At 41.6% G+C, this 21,474-nt stretch overlaps 1 protein-coding gene across 8 annotated transcripts in view; it reads right to left on the minus strand.

The window, feature by feature from the left end:
• The window catches only part of LOC102062060 (uncharacterized), a 191,920-nt gene that overhangs the window by 105,051 nt on the left and 65,395 nt on the right, over nucleotides 1-21,474 (minus strand). For 2 of the 8 annotated variants that reach the window (XM_074547468.1, XM_074547467.1), the window contains exon 1: nucleotides 6,118-6,254. The exons of 3 other annotated variants lie outside the window; for them this stretch is intronic. In XM_074547468.1, the coding sequence (XP_074403569.1) occupies nucleotides 6,118-6,196 (79 nt within the window). In that variant the 5' untranslated portion in view covers nucleotides 6,197-6,254. Of the gene's footprint in view, nucleotides 1-6,117; nucleotides 6,257-21,474 lie in introns of those variants that run through there. 3 more of the 8 variants (XM_074547466.1, XM_074547464.1, XR_012581682.1) reach the window with 2 other exon arrangements.

Consider the following 21,474-nt stretch of genomic DNA (forward strand, 5'->3'; position numbering starts at 1 on the left):
TCCCATCCCTGCTGGACTCCCACCTTGGGTTTCCTGGACATGCTGAAGGAGCATCTCTGGCCTTTTTGGGTTTTCAGGGGAGTGCTGGCTCTGATCCCTGTGAACCCTGGTGCCAGGTAGCCCAAAAGGGCTGTCAGTAACTTCGCCCCACAGGTGTGCCAGGGGGCGAGGTGCAGCCCCTCTCTGCTGCTGTCACAGCTTCCCAAGGAGCCAATTAACAGAACATCCAATTCCTCCATTTGTTGAAGCACATTTGTTCTGCTAGATCTTAATTTTCTGAATGAGTGAAATAGGAGTTAGGACAATTTATGTGAGTTAATGATACAGTGCAAGTTAACTGATGGGTTATTCTGGCTTTTTGCAGGCAACAATTTGCACGCAGCCTTTCTTTCAGGGCCATAATTACTCGCAATACCAGAGCCTCAGCACACTCTTCCCTTTTTTATTTTTTTTGCTGTTTTATAGATGTGTCACTCTCTCAGTACTAAGTGAAAACAGATTACCTGCCACTGATCACCCAACACATCCTCAGAGGAAGGTGGGGGAAGCGTCTCTCCAGTGACAAGTTTTGATTTGTGGATTAAATTCCCCTCTTAATTGAGCCATGCTTCTTCTGCTAACAAATTCCTGTGGAAACCCCAGGATAAATTTACCTCTTTGCAGAGTAACTTTTCCTCACATCACATCCTCCCCTTTCCTTCTCCTTATTTCATTAAGATCTTGAGCTGTACGTGCAAACCCTTCATCTCAAACACTCATTATGGAAATACTGCAAACCCAGAAGATGTCACAGCCGTTTCTTTTACAGCTTTTCTTTTTGTAGGCGACATTCATATTGCAGAATAATTTAGACAGTAATTTAATCACAGGGTTTAGAGGTCCAGCAAATGTTACATTTACATAATGTCAGTCTTTCAGCAGATAATTTGGTCCTTTGCATGTGTTAAAAGACGACATTGCTTGTTAAGTTCATGTTAGTACGTTTAACCCAGCAGATGAATGGCTGCTTCCTTAATCTGCCATATATTTCTAATTTTCCTAAGGATGATTAGAAAATTTTATTTAGAGTAAATTCATGAGCACAGTCATTCCACTGGAGTGACAAATCAAAAAGATTATTAAATCTCAGGGTCCAGAAATCTCCATAAAATGGTCATAAAGTCCTTGCAACACAGAAAGTGCCATTTATTTTCCTTGTATAAGTTCTTCACTGGTCAATATATTGCTTCTGCCTCCTTTGAGTACGTGATTGAAGTCATTGAAATGTGCCTCATTAGTTTCATAATATTCTCCTAAGGACACATGGGTACTTTATAGTTTGGAAATGTACTGTTCTTTGTCTTGGCAAATGCTGTTAAAGAGAATGAAATAGGTTATAAGAAATGTGATTTCATTTCAGTGTGCCAATGCTACCATCCCGGACATCCAAAAGATAAAATAAAAGGTGGTAAATCATCATTACCCAAAGAGAAACAGCATGTCTGTACAAGTGATTTTGCAAAAGTACTGCTGTGTATTTAAACTTAGAAGAATAATAACCTAGGCAAACATCTCGTGAGCCTTAACACTGAATACTTACATTTAATACTGTTTTTCTGCCTTTTTATTTTGAAGTTACACATTATAGCCTCACTACTTACCATGTAAATTGAAATCTCCCTTTTAATTTAAGCTTGTACAATATCAGGATTTACAGCAGGAAAAAACCTGTTGCATCATCTGGCCAGCCCATGCCACTGTAGGATATTCCCTTATTTCCCACTGCCTCACTTGTCTGGTTTTAAATCTCCAGAAGCCAACCACAGACCAAATCAATGAGCCAAAAACCACACCAAGAGCTGGGAGCACATTTTGATTATTTAGTTGTAACTTGGCCCCATTTCTGCACCCTTTAAAACAGAAATGTGTTTACCTGGAGGACACGTTCATGCAGCCTCCTATCAATGAAACAGGTAATAGAAACCCCTCGTGAGGGGCTGGGAGCAGCTGGAGAGCAAGGCAGCACAACAGAGTGAGGGGAGACACTCATTATTCTCCTTAATTCTCTCAGCTGGCAATTGTCACCAGCCTGACTTCTACAGCACACAGAAACCCTCCTTCTCCTGGCTTAAGGTCTTAAAAGATCACATTTCATTTCTAAAAAAAAAAAATAAATTAATTTCTTCCCATCACACACTTCATGACAAACCGGTTTTTAGCCTGTATCCTTTATCAGTTATTTTTACTTATTAAAGGAGCTGGATGGGGTTTTCCATTAACTACTTATTTTTAAAATTAAATCCAAACAGTTTTTCCTCTTATGTTGAGTTTAGGCTGAGGACTCCAGGAAGATAAGGAAACCCAGCTTCTTCCAGATGTAAGACAACTGTGGATCCTCTCAGCAATGAAAAAACTGAATTGGTTAATTTGCATTAATACTTGGATGATAAAGCTTTAAAACAATCAGAATTAAATCAGATAAAGATTTAATTACCACTAAGGTTAAAAAAAGGATTATTTGCTATTGCCACTTAAACAGAACGAGTTCCAAATTTAGAGTTGACACAACTGACACGGGCAACTCAGCATGCACTGATAATTTTGTCATCAAAGCGATAAAATTCTGAGCTCAAGGCACTTTCTTTGATTATTCTTTAACACAGTTTGCAGTGTGGCGGGTAGGACTGGATGATCCATCCCCAAATGCATTTCCTTACTCAGCTGCTGAGTTCTTAGAGCAGTTTAAGGAAATACCTGGATCTCCTCAAGAAGGTCCCATGACCCTTTGTCAATCAGACTGGCACAGATACAACAATTTTACTATCTGCACCAGGAATACATTGGAGAAAACGTGCATGATCTCAAACCATGCCAAAAATCAATGTGAATATTGATGTACAATGAGATCTTTAATGGAAAAATCCTTACAGTTCTTTACATCAACCAAATAATTAAATTAAATGTTTTCCTAATTAAGCAGCATGAAGTGCCAAATACTGATCTATTTTCATCTCCAACATGTTTCTATCATTTTTCTCCTTGCAGTCCCTGATGTTCCTTGGTTAAAAAAAAAAAAACCTCATAGAAAAAAAAGCTGTCTTACAAATCCAAACTAAACCTCCAAGCCTCACACAAGAAAGCAGAGAAAAGTTATAGAAGTCACTCCAAAATGTTCTCATTAGCACTTCTTTAGGTAAGAATGAGAATGAAAAAATGAGCTCTGTAAGGGCTAAGTGTCACAGCTATTTGCTGAGGCTATTATAATCATATCAGTGGCTTATTGAATTTCATAACCATGGTTCTACATCCTTCACTGACAACTACCAGAGAGCTTAACTCAAAATAAAACTCCAAGTCAGAATGAAGGCATAGACACAATGTGCTTACACACTGCAGAAAATAAAATCTCCAAAGGTCAGATTTGCTTTATGGTTAAATAGGGACACACATAAAGCTCCAGTTCCTGCCTTAACCCCAGTGAAGCCACAAAGGAGTAGGATGTGAGTACACATTGTGTGTGTACTGCCTGCTGTGTATCACCACAGCACAATACACCCTGAGAGAGAACACTTCTCTGGTTTTATCCTGCATGTGAACTGCATCCAGTGCCAGAGGCACTAATTCCATTCCTGGTATTAAACTCACTGGGAATCAACCCCAGCACCACCAGGATCAAACCTGGAGTGGGCAACAACCCTCTACTGGTGTCAGGGACAGGGAGAGCCTCCCTGAGAACCCACAATATGAGTAACTCCAAGCAAACCCTGCACCATCCCAGCACAGCTCATCCTCCCCTGAGTGCACCACTGAGTCAGGCAGTGCAGAGGGAGGCAGTGCCTTTATGATATATAGGTTTTCCTTACACACAGGTTACACATTTAATTGGCTATTTACTGAAGCCTCCAAACTTGGCAGCAGAGGGAGACTGCATGATTGCCAAAATAACCGGGGAGAATTAGGGCTAGACGGTGCAGTAATGACAAAAGCCTTGGGAGAGATCCCACAGATGTTTCCTGATGCTGAGCAGGAACTGCATGCAAACCCAGATAGTGAACAATAAAATGACTAATACAAGTCAACAACCAGGGCAAAAGTGGAATATTCAGTGTGCAAAACCTGCACTGGTGCCATGGCAAAGCCTGGGAGGTGCCAGTCTCCAAAGGGCAAGGAGACAAATGAGGTCTATGACTTCATCAGGCCACAGCTTTATTAACCTGCTTCTTCAGGGAGCTCCCAGTCATCTCTCACACGGGGTAGAACCATGATTCATTTTTTAATCATTTCTGTCTGGTAAAAAGCTGTGTCAGTGTTTCCCTCCCTCCTCCTCCTCACAGCCCATCTCCTGTGAGTAAGGCAGAAGGATCCAGGTGTGTGTGGGTGCCCTCACTGCCACCACCCCCTGCTGCACCCCGTGCTTTCTGAGGACAGTTTCAGCCCCCCAGGGATGTGCTGGCACAGAAAACACGAAGCTATCACAGTCACTCAGCTCCTCCTGGTACCAACTGAGTGTGGAGACAATTAACAGCTCCCTGCACAGCATTTCCCACTGGGAAGGGAGACAGCAGCACCTCAAAAAGAAACCCTCACAAAGAACATGCTCTATTCAGAGGGCACATCCAGATCGCTCCTGCTGCCTTCTGGCCTTGTCACCACCTGAAAGGCAGGTCTGATAAATCCCTGTAAATCCTCCACACACAGCCCCCGTGCCAAATCCCAAATGGATCCTGTTTGCAGGGGGAATGAGCACATCTGGTCCTGTGCTGGCCCAGCAGGAATGGTTCCACCTTTGCTAAATTCCAGGGGAATTGCCTGTCCATTTGAATAGCCAGTGAAGAGTGGAACCAAACACCAGCTCCCATCATCAGAATATTTTATAGCCAGGCTCCAGCCCCAGGCACTCTCAGATGAGGACATGACAATGGACTTTTATGGCACTTGCAACTTTTGGGCCAAGTCCTGGGCAGGCAGAGCTCCAAAAACTCCAGAGTTACACCACGAGAGAATATGTCAATTGTCTGGCCAAGAGCATAAAAACCTTCTTGTTATTGTTGTTAGAAACCAAATGACAAGCAATTCATTACTGCACTGCAATTCAGTGCAATTTATTGGTTGATTTGCTGCGAGGGATTTTAGCTACATACTAATACACATACTATAAAAAGAATGCAAATTCAGTAATGCAAGTCTAAATGAATGAGACATAACATTTTCTCACAGTTTGCAAGAAATTAACCTTTAACGTCTTTTCTATGCTTTGGGAACAGCACTTGGCCAAAAGCTCTTACAGTAATAAAGCAGTGACCCATAGCAAAGAATAAATGTCAGAGTGAAATGATAACAGCAAGCCTATTTGCCAGAAAGTGGTAATTTATAAGATTTTAATTTGAGATCATCATGGGGGGTCAGCCTTATCAAATAATTCAAAATGTAGGTCACAATTATAGCCCGCAAAGCGTGGCTCTGCTCTGAAATGTGACTGCAAAAATGGCATGTTTATTATTTCTAAATGATTTTTTTATCGGATGCATTGAGTTTACAAGTAAAATGCTAATGGGACAGGCTTGCTTTTTGCTTTCTCCATTCTTTTACATTTGTGTAGCTCACTGATTTCAGTGCTTCTTTCTGATTTACATTCTCCTAAAAGGAAAAATCAAACCCATCAGTTTCCCACCTTCCAGCCTGAAAGTTCCACAGAGCCAAATTACGTCCTTGTTGTTCCCCGTGTCACCAAAAGCTTTCAACAAATTTACACTTTTCTGGGCTAACTAGCATGTAAAGCCCTCCTAATTCTCTAAGTAATAAGGAAAAAAAAATCCAATCCAGCCGTCACTTCAGGCAGATTCCTTGGTGGTGTCTGGAATGTGGCTCCACCACAATCGATGGATTTCTCCATCAAAGTCAGTGGAGTTCACCCCACAGCTTTCTCTGCAGCACTGCCCTTGGCTTTGCTGGCTCCTCAGTCTAACAGCAAAGGAGAAAAGGCTTTTAACAGGATTTTAAATCACCCTGCCCAAACCAGTAACTGTGAAATGCTAACACCTGTCTGGAGCAGAGCTGGAATCCAGCCTTTGCTTCAGAGCGAGCCAGACTAGGACATGGTCCAGGAAGAAGGGAAGAGCCATCAAACACATTTCCTACCTTTTCTCACAGTGTTTTCCAGCCCTGAGATCTCCCAGCTCCAGGTGGGTCCTTGATGCAGGGCAGTGCAATTGTTCATTACTCCCAGCCCTTCCTCAGAGATGCACTCGGGGCATTTCTCGGCCCATTTCCAGAGAAATGCTGAATTCTTTCTCATGAACCAACAGAATGAATCGAGAAAAAGTGAGTGAGGCCTGGCTGAAGAGAAGTGTGTTTGCTCCACCTGTGCCTGGATGGAGACAGGAATGGTTTTTATGTGCAGGAGGGACCTTGCTGCCAATAGCACACACAGGGAGTCAATATTGCTGCTGCCAAGCAAGTTCTGTTCATCCTCTTGCGCCTTGAGGATTTGTGCCTTTGCTGCTTCCTCCTTTAAACTGCAGTGAAACTTATGAAGGCTGAAAAAACCCTTATTCCTCTCTTTGGCAAAACAAGCTGTACACATGGAGAACAAAACCCACCCAGAACAAGCTGAGAGTCAATTAGAGCTTGATTTAATAGGATTTAACACAATGCAAATGAGAAGATGACATGAAACATCTCCATAGTCTTCACTCAAACAGGGCCATACTCTAGCTTTATCACATCTCTAATTTGATTTAATAATTGTATTCCATAATTAAATTTCTGCAGTAATTCTGTCTTTTGACATCCTTCCTCTGTCACAGCTTTCTGCAAGCCAGCATGTGCATTCACAAAACTCAGTACTGACATGCCAATGGATCATCAAAATCTGCATTTGCCTGTCATGGGCTAAAAAACAAATCCAACCACAAGAACAGAGATTTCCCAAGATTGCAACAAAATTCCAACAGAATTCCAACAAAATTCCAAAATGCTTTAAAATCCACATCACCTGCTCCAAGGAATATTCCCAAGAGAGGGAATGACTGGCCAGTGACACAGACTGAAGAGCTGGTGGCATTGTCTGGGGGTGACAACTGAACCCAGGCAAGCATGACATTAAATATAACACCTTTCACTATAAAACAAGGTGGGAGAAATGCAACAAATTATTTCTTACACACAATTTGTTGCTTAATGGCCTGAAGCAACTCCAAGGGCTGTTAAAGTTGATAAGACAGTCCTTAACCACAGTAACAATCTATGCACTGGGATTAATGCCATCATAAAGTTTAAGCAATGGTTTATAACTCCAAACATTGGCAGAAGCAACCAATTTTCTGTCTCTTGGAAAGCAGAGCATCTTACATTAAGAAAATCATAATTCAAAAGCAAAGATGGGGAGAAAAGAAAAACCCTGCCCTCCAAAGAAATAGATTTCACTTATTATAGTAGGTGTGTTGAAAAATACCTAAAAATGAGTGAGGAAACAGGACAGGAAGCACTGAGAGCACCTTGCTGCTGCTTTCTGCCAGGCTCTCCAGGCAGCATTTTCAGGCTGATGCACAGGGCTCTGCACACACAGAATAAGCTGCTTTCAGGAGGCAAATGCCTGCCAGTGCAAGCTTGGTCACAAATGCACATGAAATGACTGGAGATCTTCCAGAAGCAGCTGATAATTTGTCTCTGATAGTGTGCCAACAAAAAAAGAGCCTGAAAACCACATCCTCTTTGATGGTACCTAGCTCTTCAAAGCTTCAATGGACAGTGCAAAGCTGTTCAAAAGAAAGGATGAAACCTGAAGGGTGATAAGGAAAGTCAAAGCAAACCCAAAATCTGCCCTGAGAAATGCTGTGCTCTGGTCAGAGCTTTTAAGAAACTTCATTGAAGGCTCCAAATCCCACCACAGCAAATTACCTCGTTACATTTCCAACATTCAACTTCTGATCCAGACTGGGAAAAATTCAGGGATCATTTCTCTCCTCAAGTCATCCACTGCATTTGAGTTTCCAGATGGGTCTGGAGCAGCTCTAAGTTCCAGGCTGGGCTCCCATCAAAACAGCTTTATCACAAAGCATCAACAGCAGGTTAATTGATATTAGAGGTATCTCTTTTAAGACTCTGTGCAGAAAGAGCTCTAAGATGAAAGCACAATATGTTTCAGTGGGCACATCTGAGTATTTTCCATGTTTGCTTGCACTGGAGAACAGTGTTGAGGGACTTGGCAGAGTGACACAATTTGATTTATCCCTGCTGCCTCCTTGGACAGTGCCAGCACTGGGGTCTGTCCAGAACTGGGAAAAAAGACACTAAAAACTCAAACCATAAAATAAAACACCTTTTTTTTCCTATTTGCTACTGTAAGTTTAAAAAAAAAAAAAAAAAAAAAAACAGAAACAAAATAACCAACCCCACATTTCAAGTTTTAAGCTTTCAGAAAATACACTGCTATTCTGGTGCTTCAACACCTTGTGTATTATCTTGCCACTTTCTTCTCTCTAAGTGGCTACATTACTCTTGCAAACTAGCAAAGGGTGTGGAAATATTTATTATCATCTACATTTTCTGTAGAGATCATCAAAGGACAGTGAAAAGTATCTGTGTGCAGAGCGGGGGAAGGAGAAATGCAATTACTCCTGCTTGATCTGTTTATTCCACAAGTTGGACACAAGTCATTGCCGTGACATTTTCATTTTCCTGGGTACATGACTGGGCTCTAATCTCATTTGTGCTGGTGTAAGCACAGGAGGATCAGCAAGCTTTCCCCCCATTTGCGTTTTGGGAAGTAACAGCAGGAATCAGGCCCCCCTAACCCTTGGTCATTAATTCTGGTTCACCTCCTGCATGTAACAGGAGCTGTCAAAAAGATTTTGGAAAACTGTCAATCTCTGGTAAGAGATAAAATCTTGATTAATAAAAATAATTTGAAGCTGAGTTTGTTCATTGGAAAGAGAGGTCATTGGCACTATGGTGTCAAGAAGCCAATATTTTACAAACACATGGTATTCTATGGGGAAATCAAAGCAAAGTCTGCACAGAGCCTCCTGCCAAGTGAGCTAACAACTCCATTTAACAAAACAAAATCATCCCCATGCTTAGAAGAACTCTTTCCTTAACAAATAAAAATCAAAGCAAAATGCAGACCAAAGTGAAATTACTTCCACGATGAAATCAGAAGCTAAGGGCCAAGCTGAGCTGTTGGGGGAAGGGGAGGAGGATGGAATTTTGCTTTTAACAAGCAAGAAGTCTGATGGAAATGATCAGCGGTGAAAATTCAGTTATCTGCGCTTCTGTTCTGCTGGCCCATTATTTACAGAGAAGCCACAGAACAGATTTGAGTGAGAAAGGCCAGAGATGGAGTCCAGAGGAGCTGGGGTCAGCTCAGCCTGGCTGCCCTTGGATCTGCACCCATCCCCAGGTGAGCTTCTCCTTCCATCTCAGCTGTTCGGGCAGCACTGCCCAGCTTGCTCAGCAATAACCAGGTTATTTCACCGGCACTGGGCTTGGGCACTGCCACTCCTGACCCAAAGAAGAAAATCAAAGAAAGAGAAACCAATCCACCCCACTGAGGGCATCCCTGTGCTGGGCTGGTGGTGGTTTTGGGGGTAAAAATCTCCTTTCCACCTCTGAGCAGCCACCCCTTTATAGCACTGCTTAAGCGGGGAATTATCCCATTATCCCAGCAGATATATGGAAGTGCAACACTTTCTAGTATTTAGCTGGTGATAAATTTCCAGGGTGCACAGAGATTTTTGCTCCAGATTTTAATTTGGATGAGCTGCCCCCAGACGCAACGCAGATCAGCGAGGGGCACCTCCAGCTAAGCTCAGAGAGCAGTCAGAGCCATATCTTTTATATCTCCAGCACTCAGAATCCTCAGATCAAAACCCAAAAATGCCTCAGCATCAGGTTTTCCTTATTGCAGCTACAAGAGGCTACGCCTAAGCAGGGAAAAATAAAAGCCAGGCTCCATCCTGCGTCTCTCTGAAGGGCGCTCCTGCGGGTAGGAGTGTGTGTCTATGTTGCAGATAACTAACTAGCTACATGACAATATGCATTGGAGATGAAACCAAAGCAAATGCCAGCATGATATATTGTGTCAGTAACATCAAAGGAGAAGGGGAGGGGAAGTGAGTGTGAAAATCAAACAGAGTACTTGGGAAAGAAAGCTAATTTTGAGTTTGATGTGCACGAGTGACACTCATTAAAAATTGACGAGTGCATGTGAAAGGATGCCACCTGGGATTATGCAACTGCTAATTAACATTTAACACCATTTTCTAACCTTATAAAATATTCTTAGCCCGCTGAAGGCTTCTTCATAACAAGCACAATGGAAAAAAAAAAAAATCCAGCACCTAGCAACAGCAAATGGAATGGGGAAACTTTATGAACTTTATAAAGCAACACAGAAGGCACAGAGGGCTTAAAGGGAGATGACAAGGCAGCACCATCTTCACAGGGGAAACACCTGTGTCTGTGCCCTGCTCAATATCCTGCACCAACGGGACAAAGGAGCACAGGGATGTGGCTCACATCCCACAGGGATGAGTGTCCTGGGGCACTGATGCTCCTGCCCACAGGATTCACTGGGTTTCCAAAGAATCATCAATTTTTGGGTTGGAAAAGAGCTCTGGATTTCCACAGAATCATCAGTTTTTGGGTTGGAAAAGAGCTCTCAGTTCATCAAGTTCAACCTTTAACCCAGCACTGCCACACCCAGCTCTAAACCATGTCCTTATGCCAGGTCCATACATCTTTTAAACACCTTCAGCACATATTAATATTAAATTTATATAAAATCCAGCATGTTTTATATATTTTCGAGCACAGCACCCAATCTCACCCTAAATGACACCCTCCTACTTACTGTAAGCCACAACTGAGAGTATTACATGAAGTTTCCCACCCTTAGAATTTAGCATGAGCCTCGCAGTAGCTGCTAATTTTCCCCCCAAAAATCCTTCTCCTGGATTCCTGCCACTAGCCAGCAGGGAAATCCTGGGTTTTTAGTCTTTTTTAGTCTTTTTCATTATGGTGGTCAGGGGAAATCTGGACTCCAAACACGAGCATCTGCTCTAGCTGTAAGTTCACATGGATTTGGGGTCCCAAAATAGCAATTTTTTTAGAAGCTGAGTAGGAAGTTCTCTAGAGAGAAAGGGAGGATAATTAAAAAGAACAGGAGAAAGTAAGAGAAAGTGGAGGGGAGGCAGATGAGGTGACAACAAGACCTGAGCCTGGTGGAACAGATCAGTGCAGTGAGGGAGGAGAAAGGGGCAGCTCTGCTGGTTCAGAACAAAGCCCGAGGAACATCCACTCCAGAGCAGCAAAATTAATAGATTACATTTGGGTCTGGCTATTTCAGCCACGTGTTTACATTGTGTTGTTTCACAGTTTAAACAAAGAGGGGAGCCCAGAGGGACAAACCCAAACAGACCTGGCCTTTGCAGGGCCCAGCGTGGGGCATCCCAGCACATCTCCCTGCTGAAATGACAATTATGGCCCTTTGCAGTCATCAGACGCTTTTATAAACCCAGGAGCCTTCCAGAATTTCACACACATACCCCAGAAATAAAGTGCTTTTAAAAGATAAACACCTAACGCTGTCTGTGTACAGTGGAACTTTGTGATATAAAAGATACGGCTCCAACTGCACAATACTGACATATTTAGGTGGGTTTTAATTAATACATTGGTATTCATACAGCATGCCCAGGAGGATTCTGTGTCTTTTTTCACATGCTTCCAGATGAACTTGCTAATTGAATGGTTAAACGCTTTCCAAAGAGGCGAGACAGAGATTCTCCCCATTTTCACTGGGAAAAGGGAATGGGATTAATTCTTACAAATAATTCTCCAGCGCAGTCAAAACCGTTTAAAAGAGAGAAATGCCTCTGCCACTTTTAGATGTGTCCCAAATTAACCAAGCTGTTGATGTAATGTCATTTATCCACACCCAAAAGATGTGAGGTGCTGCCTTGTTGAAATGAACTGCTCTGCTCCTTTCATCCTGGGATAACAAGAACAGGGAGGGCTGAGCACAAACAAAAAAACCCCAAAAAATTAAAAAAAAATTTAAAAAAAAAACAAAAAAAACAACAAAACCCCCCCCAAACCCCAAAAAAGTGCAAAGGGGGTGGGGTGGGGGATCAATAGATAAGCAAAGAAGTGTTCCAGTTACAACAGAACACAACAGGAAAGCCCAAGACAGTCAGGGGACAAGCCCCAGCAGGGGCTGTCTCAGCAGACAGAGCTGAGGCAAAGCAGGGAACTGGAGGAAATTTGATTTTTAAGTAGAAAAAGAGCAGTTTCCCCTTGCTGAATTTGAAGCAGTGAACTTTCAGCTGTTTATCCTGGGACTGTCCAGGCTCTCCAGTGCTTTTTTCAAGGATTCTCTGTTATCATTACCATTGTTTCCAAACTTTTTTAAGTATGGCCTTTTCTGAAATGGCCCCTGTTTAAAATGTGCAACTATATTTTTCCATGAAGAGATACTTATTTTGCAGAAAACCTAGAAAGATAAAGCTCACTGATTGCCATGAACTGTCATCTTCACAGGGAAGGAAAAAAAAAAAGATCAAACACTTCAAAATCTGTCCAAAGCTTCTAACCCTTAAGCTAATAAAAGAAAAACAGTAAATCAGCTTTAAAAATATACTACCCAAAATCGTATATTTCTAGAAAGGCATGTCTCTGTAAACTATTACACTTCAAGTATGAGGTAAGAAAAAAGTCAATACCTGTGTTACATGCCAGAAGGAAATAGGGCAATTAAAAAAAAAATTAAAAAAAAGGAAGAGACTGGAAAATCCTATTCAGAGGATTGGGGAGCAGGTTATTTTGATTGCCAGTATGCAGATGAGGAAGGATGTGGATAAATGGCATGCAGGATGTGATTTTATTCCTTCATTTTTTTTAAACTCTCACGAGAGTCTTCCAATTTTTGAGCTTTCTGTTTCTATAGTGAAGTATCAATTTAAGGCTTTCCTTATTTCTCTATTTTCTAAGTGTTTGAGCTCAGAAAGCCACTGAGAGTGAATTCTGGAGCATATTTAGAGCAGGTGGTTTGTTTTGTTTGAGATTATTATCAACAACTCATCACGTAAGCGATGCTTTTATTTGTCCATCCTTCCTTGATTTATATTTTTCTGTCTGTACCCAGAGGAAAAACCAAAACCCAAAGACATGGAGTGGATTTTCTCTAGCAAGGTGCTGATTCCTTGGTCCACCACATTTGTCACCTGTTTCAAGGGACTCAAAACCCAAGATTTATTGGAATAATTAGTGTAGAGAGCTACACCTGCACAGGCAAATGTGATCAGATCCACAACCAGGAGAAATAATTTTACGTAACTTACCACTTACTAAAATCAAAATGTGATGAATTTATATCACTGTAATTTTAGAATGTAGAAGGGGATTATGTTTTTTTATATGCAGTATCTAGTTTCCCCTAAATTTTTCTTCTTGAAGAAAATTCAATTACCTTTCCTTTTGAGAATGTTGGTTTTAGACAAGAAACTCATCAAAAATATCCTGTAGTAATGACTGGTTGTCTTATACTTCCAGTACCCAAACTTCTTTTCTTAAGTATCTTGGACAAACCATTTGAGTTTTCCCAGTGAATGTGGATAAGAACCACATTCACTGGGAAAAATAACCCTTTTCAATACCAGGCAGCACAGACTCCTCCTGCTTCCTGCCAGCTTTTCCTTTGGTTTATTTGCAGTTGATAAAACCACAAGAGTTTGTTGGAAATTTCCATTCTAATTTGGCAAATTGGAATGTGAGTAAATCCTTAGCTGTGCTGAATGAAAATGCAAATGGTTTGTCCAACAAACCTAAAAAATTACGTTTGGGTCCTGGAAGGATAAAACAAGTCACAAGCATAGGATATTTTGGATGAGATTCTTGTATAAGCCAACACTCTCAAAAGGAAAGCTAATTGAATTTTCTTCAAGAAGAAAATTTAGGGGAAAGGAGATACAGCATATAAAAAATCATAACCCCCTTCTACATCCTAAAACTACAGTGATATAAATTCACCACATTTTGATTTTAGTAAGTGGTAAGTTATGTAAAACAGAAGGAAACAAATTATGACACCAAGGTGCTTTCCACAGAAGTAGTACCATCTTTGAAGACTCAGGATAGGATAAATTTCATTTTGTTCCCAGCCACTGTCCCTTAAAATCTCCCTTTAAATTTACAACTCTTATGACAAAAAGGACGGTGAGATTTCAAACCCTGCTCTCTTTCCCTCTCGAAACCAAACAACAGAAGGAAAGCTGGTATCTCCCAATGCAGAAGGCTCTCTCCATTCACCCTTTCCTCTTTCCAGGCTTTTCTGGAGCAGGGGAGGAGCAGAATTCCTGTCCTGGGCTCTGGGTGAGCGTTGGGAGCTGGCGGAGACAAGCGCCCACAGCCCCTGAAACCAAGTATGGGTCGCCTTCGAGTTTGCTCACCAGGTCTTACCCACCCTTGATTTCTGGAGCCATGGGGCTGCTGGGGCAGGGTCTGCACCCTCTGGTCTTGGGAAGGATGAAAGTTTGACAATAAAGTCTGACAGATATGTGCGCTTAGCAGAAATATTTTTAAATGTAGAGTCTGATGAAGGAACAGAGATGGAAGCAAGTTTTGATATAGAAGAGTAGAATTGCTGAGCCAGTCTCACTGGATAACCAAGGAGGCAAAGGGTGTGTTAGTTAGAAGGGGTTTTTATGGCTTAGAGCAAAGGATAAATCCACCCCAAACAAGAAGATGTTTTTACCAAGCACAAAGAGAGGACAGGCAAACAAGGCAGCAAATGTGGCAAGTAGGAAAAAAGTCTCAGAATTTTCCATTGCAAGAAAACTGAAAAACAACTTCAAGCTTAAACTGTAATGTACTGACTGTTAGTGATTGGAGAATAGCAACACGAATATAGTAATTATAGTAGTTATGATAGGCTATAGATAATAGTTAAGGTACAGATTGGTTCTACTGTATGAAGATGCTCAGCAAAGAAAAGTCTAAAATGCATTGTAACCAAAAGAAAAGTATAAAATGCAGTGTAACCAAAACCAAAGGGTCTCCAGGCCGGCAGCTGGAGCTGACAGCTGTGGGCACAGCTCTGTCACCCACAACCCTGGGCTGCTGTAACATCTTGGATGGAATAAAATGAATTTTGAAGAGCTGCCTGGAGTCCCACATCTCTCATTTCAGCTCTTACACTCCGGGACCAGCATGGGGTGAGGATGATGAGGGTGGTGTCTGTCTGCAGCCACCTCTCACAAAACAAAGGGGTTTTGGCCAAGAAACACAAATGCCTGATCTTGCGACTGATATTTCCTGCACCGCATTCCTCTTACATCATCTGCACTGTCTCCCTTGCACTTTACTGGGACTAATAAACATTCCACACTTACTTTGCAATGCATTTTCTCCCTGCAAGACAACCTACTTGCTATTAGCATGTAAACTGCACACTTGCCAGTCAGGCTAACCTCATCAATCTTGTCCAAGGCAGAGGAGCTTGTACCCTCTTACAAGATTTCTGGGACTGCACTTTTAAGTTATTCATCCATTTATTTGAAAGGAGGAAAAAAAAAAAAAAACCTTACAAGATTTCATCTCTAGACTTCAAAAATAGGACATATTAATGGAAAGAAAAAGGATCACTCGAGTTATTTTTATATTCAAATTTGAATTTTTTCCCCCAGAGGAATCCGTTTTTGTGTTTCCCAGAAGAATATAGTACAGCTCCATCCCTGCTTTGAATTAGGAAAGCAGAATGAAGGAATTAAGATTTTTTTAAAATAACTATCAAAACCATGCCTTGGATTCCTGTGTTTGTGCTCTGGCTCCGTAATGACTCTCCACTCACACCCTGAGGAGCAGAATAAATTAAGCATGTGCCACACTAACAAGCCTCTGTTCTGGGGCTGACTCCAACACCCCTGCACTGTGTGGGGAACATGAGCTCCCCAGGCCCTGGAGAACAGGAGTTTAACCTGGCCCTGCTGCCCTGCCCTCCAGGGATGGCAGTCCCTGCTGGCAAGGGGAGCAGGAGAGCAAAGAGGGTCCCCAGTGTCCCTCCATGGCCACAGCTGAGCTGGGTCAGCAGCCTGGCTGCTCAGCATGGGAAATGCCCTGCCTGCCTGATGGATGGGGATCAGCACCCCAGGAGGGAAAGGGAGAGTTAGAAAAGCACAAAACAGCCTGAGCTGGAAGGCTTAAAGCCCATCCAGTGCCACCCCCACCATAGGCAGGGACACCTTCCACTATCGCAGGGACCTCTTCCATTATCCCAGGAACACCTTCCATTACCCCAGGGACACCTTCCTTTATCCCAGGGACATCTTCCACTCTCCCAGGGACACCTTCCACTCTCCCAGGGGCACCTTCCATTATCCCAGGGACAAGTTCCACTATCCCAGGGACATCTTCCACTGTCCCAGGCTGCTCCAAGCCCCTTCCAACCTGGCCTTGGACACTTCCAGGGCAGCCACAGCTTCTCTGGGCAACCTGCATCAGGGCCTCACCAAACCAACCTCACAGACAAAAACTTCTTCCCAATATGCCATTTAACCCTGTCTTCCTTCATTTTGAAGGCATTCCATGTCACACCAGGCCCTTATAAATCTCTCTCCATCCCTCCTGTACTCCCTTCGAGTACTGGAAGGCCACAATTGGGTCACTCCAAAAAACTGGGTCACTCCAAAGCTTTTCTTTTCCAGGAACCCCAATTCTCCCAGTCTTTCATTGTAGGAGTGGTGCTCCATCCTTCTGAACTCTGAGATTCTTCTCTCCTCTCCTCTATCCTATTCTTTTGAGATTTCCCAAGACAAAACTTGCATCTGGGCCACACAATTCAAGCGTTGCAGATGGGAACAGAATTTGTCTAATTTTTCAAAACTCATTTGTACTTTTTTTGGTTCTCCACACAGTGTAAAACTGAGTTCCCTCATTTTGTGCTGCTTGAAAAAGTAATTTTTCACTTTCTCTTAAAAAAGGACACACGGGCAATTTTGGTTTGCAGTAAGAAGAGAAAGGCAGAGGAAGATTATGAGCTTCGTTCAAGACTGTACAGGAAAATCACCAAAATAATAAAAAGACCTTTTTAAATTTCACCCCTGATATTTCAGAACCAAGTTCTGAATGCCTCTCGAGGATTTGTGAAGGAAGAATTTCAATATGTTCCCTCTGCCAGAATTAACATGAGACTTCATTAGACAGAAGTGAAGCTGAAACCTGAAAGATTAGACCTGTAAGTGCAAAAACACTGGGCATTTCAGGAGCTCCTTTCTTCAGCAGAGCTGCTCCCTTGCAGAGCTTTTCCAGATGATATCCACAAATGGGGCATTGCTCAGAATGTGAACTAAACCTTTCACCAGCAGGAGGGGGAGAAAAGCAGCCACATTATTTCATTCTGAAGAGTGGTGTTGTACAGCAATTACTTTGCATAAAATCTTCCATAATGAATTAAGAACCCCGAGTTAGTGCAGCAGCCAGGCTGACAGAGCAGGCAATCCATCAGAGAAATGATTCATAAATTAAACCATCCCCAACTAAGGCCTTCACATATCACTGTGTAATGGCTCCTAAGGACTCATTATGGGTATTCTGTCAATAATGCATAAACTTCATGACCCTTTTAACTCCCACCTCTCCTCAGATGTAAACAGTAATGGCCCATCACTCCTTCCCCAGCCCTGATTCCTGGGTGCTGTTTTCCCACCCCATGGAAGTCGATGGAAGTGCTGCCATTGATCTTCAGCAATGCAAACTTCCTTAACTTCCTAACTACCTTAACTCTAAAAAACAAATTCAAACTTAGTGCTGCCAGGGCTGGAGCTGCATGCAGAGGACAAACCAAGAAAATGAAGGATTAAACATCAACTTTCCTCATATTGCCAAAGCTCTGTGCAAGCCATCCCTGGTGTGTTACAAAACATGCAGAAAGATGGGCTGGTTCAGTTTAACTGTTACCAATCTCATCAATCCCCCTCAATTTTCTGCTTTCACATCAGATTTTCACATGCACCTTCACTGATAAGAATTGAAAAAGCCAGGAGAAAACATCTCATTCAATGCTGTCTATGAGACTTGGTGGTGGTTCTGTAACATCCCACCACAACTCCACATTCAGCAGACTGAAACCAAAACCAAACATCAGCTGAGCCCTGCCACAGGCACCTCCTGGAGCATCAGGGTCCTCAGGAGCACCTCAGCAGTCACTGCCAAGGAGAGGAGCTTTCCAAGGGAAGCATTTCGTACCAAGAAGTAGGCAAAAGCATCATTTGAAATCTGAAATAGATTGGCCAGGGAATAAAATAAGGGAATGTGAGTCTGGAATTTTGCAGCCCTTGTTTGAAGCCAGCAATTTGCAGAGAGTTCTTTCAGTAGAAGAAAAATTATGGCCAAATTCAGAAATAAGTGTATTAATATTAAACCATACATAATAAGTCATACTTTATTAGTTTAAGGACTCTTTAGCAGAAGGAAACTCTTCTTTCTTTAAAATTTCTGAGTAAGTTAAGCAACCTATTTTGTTACATACAAGAAACCATCGTGTAACTTCATATGAAACAACACAAAAGCAATGCTCCAAATACCACAGGGATTTTACTCAGAAGGAAGGTTTATAAAAAGAAAAAAATAATCCCTTTTTAGTACAATGTATATGCAAGAGAAATTATACCTCCCATAAAATCTCTCAGTTTAGAGATCTGTTTGGAATGAATGAAAGCTAAAATTCTGGGGTTAGGTGAGGATGCCCTTTGGTGTGCAGCACAGAGTTGGTCTGTGCAACCTGCACAGACCAGAAAAAGCAGAGTACCCTCCTAGAAAAGCAGAGTAAAACAGAGCCTGGCTCATTGCTGCAGCTCCTGCAAGTCATTGCTATTCTCCTTCCACCTTGCAGGGTTCACTGGCAGATCAGTGCCATCAATTACTGCTCTGTGCTATGAGGCTCTGATATTACCTCCAGGAAAAGCTCTGCACATCCAAATTCAAAGGCTGCCAAGGTGCAGTCGTGACTTAAACATCATCATTTAGTTTTCACACGCAACAAGGAAACCCATCATTGGGAAAATGGGTAATCAGCCAAATAATCCTGCCTTCACTTCATTTACAGCTCTGCAGCTTGTAGTTTTAAAAACACAGTCGAAGTGTTGGGGTGTTTTAGCAGTAAATATTATTCATGGTATACTGGAATTTTCCAGGTAACAGAAAGAAAACAATGAGAGTGAGATGATGAATACCAACTGCAAGGAGCCACACATCCTGGGTTTCTTTCCAGTATTGCTCTTCAGGATGGTTCAGATACTTCTCTGTCAGGGGTTTTATGCATGGTAAGCAGTAAAAGTAACCAGAAATATTTCCATTGCCCCAGCCTTCTGGACCCACCAGGATAAATCACCTCTTAGAATAGTAGCACCAAATACTTCATGTCAGTTCAAACCTCTGGATGCCTAAACCCATCCTTTACTTCACAAGTAATTACTTTTTTAGAAAAAAGAGAAATATTACGTGCTTGACAACTTAAGCCAGCAGTGACACATTAATCTTTTTCCTCAGGTAGTGTCTCAGACTGAGCATTGCTCCCAACAGCAAAGCCCTGACCTGGGGAGGGGCGAGACATCCCCATGCTGGGGAAGGTCACACTTCTCACCCTGCTTCTGTCTGAGAGTTCTTAGATTTGGAAGAGTTAGTAATTTTTTTTCCTAAAAAAAATAATCCAGATGGGAGTTTTATTTTCATTTTTTCCTGTGTTGTTTCCATGCGTGAGCCTCGAACTCTCCCACAGCTCCCAATTGTGTGTGTGCCAAGGCTGACCCTGATGCTCGCCCTCTTTAGCACAAACACAAACACCTTTTTCTCAGGGTACCCAATAACCTGAAAACCACCATTTCCACCAGTAAGAACTCTGAATTTTTCAACTCTGTGCTCCCATTAAAAACAAACCAGGGCTCCTGGTGCTGTGCAGGTGCCAAGCAGAAGCTGCCACAGAAGCACAGGAGGCACAAACGGGGCAGTCACACAGTGACACAGTGACAGCAGTGGCTGCAGCAGGGACACGTCCTAACACCAGTGACAGAACCCTGACAAATGCAGCCAGGAGGATTTCTAGTAGCTGAGGCTCCTCCCCAGGGCAGGCAGGAAGGGGAAGGCACTGCCTCATGCCATCCCATGGGATACCCATCGGGTCTCAGGTGAGTTTGTGCGCTCCCTGAGACGCTGATTTTACATCTGCACAGGCACTGCAGGCTCTCACTGCTGCTCTGAAGTACACCTGCAATTGTTTTTTAGGATAATAAGTGGTGGGAAAAGCAGCCAAGAAGATGCCTGTGCTGCAGGGGGAGAAGTCCTGAGAGGGGAGGTTTTGTTGTTGTTCTCCTTGGGCTATTTAATATACAAATATGGAATTCAAAAATATAATATAATATAATATAATATAATATAATATAATATAATATAATATAATATAATATAATATAATATAATATAATATAATATAATATAATATAATATAATATAATATAATATCTATTATGATCTTGTGCATTTTATTTATATAAAATATATAATAATAAGGTGTGTATATAATATATAGATAATATATATTATATCATAATATATAATATAGTATATATTATTATATGTAATACATATTATAATATAGAAAATATATTGAATTGTATAAATATATAAATTATTATAAATAAATAAAATATATGTTAGAATAACTATATATATAGTTATAGTTATTCTAACAATATTAACATATGTTATTATATAACATATATATAATATTTTTTATATATATATATATATATATTTATATTTATATGCTCTGTCCCTGTCACTGAGCAGTAACTGTTGAGGTTTAATGATGGCACTGCCATCCCATGGTGAGGTTGAACATGAGAACTGTCCCTGTGCATGAGTTTTTATGAGGAAAATCAGCCTTGATATATAATTTCAAGTGTATTTGGTGAAAAATGACATTGACAATTCAGCTGCAAACTGAGATCTAGGGGGCTGTTCTGGATCTGGAACCCAAGAAAACCAAACTGCATTGGGCACAACCACCTGACACACACCCCCTTTGTGGGCTCCTTGGAAGAAAGAAATAACTCTCCCAGAATAAGAATTCTCATTTCACTGAGTTTTTTATGTACCCACATACACAACAAACCTTACTTGATCTCTCTGTAGTGTTTGCACTGCTTCTTATTCAGATGAGAACACAAATGCAATCCACTGGCTTCATGTCTCTGCTTCTTGAAGACTGACTTTTTTGTACCCGTACCTGGCCTAGTTCCATTTATTAGGAACATATAAAAAATTATTGCCTTCTATAACTCTTCTTCAACAATGCCTCCAGCCTGAAGGCTTCATGAAGTTATAAGCAAAGATTTATATGTAATAAATTATTGAAAATGAAAAATATCTGTCTCCAACAAAAGTAATATATTTCAGGTAACAATGACTTTTCTAGTGAAGGGGAAGATAAAAGTGTATTTAGCA

The sequence above is a fragment of the Zonotrichia albicollis genome, chromosome 9, assembly GCF_047830755.1.
Source record: "Zonotrichia albicollis isolate bZonAlb1 chromosome 9, bZonAlb1.hap1, whole genome shotgun sequence".
Taxonomy (NCBI): Eukaryota; Metazoa; Chordata; class Aves; order Passeriformes; family Passerellidae; genus Zonotrichia; species Zonotrichia albicollis.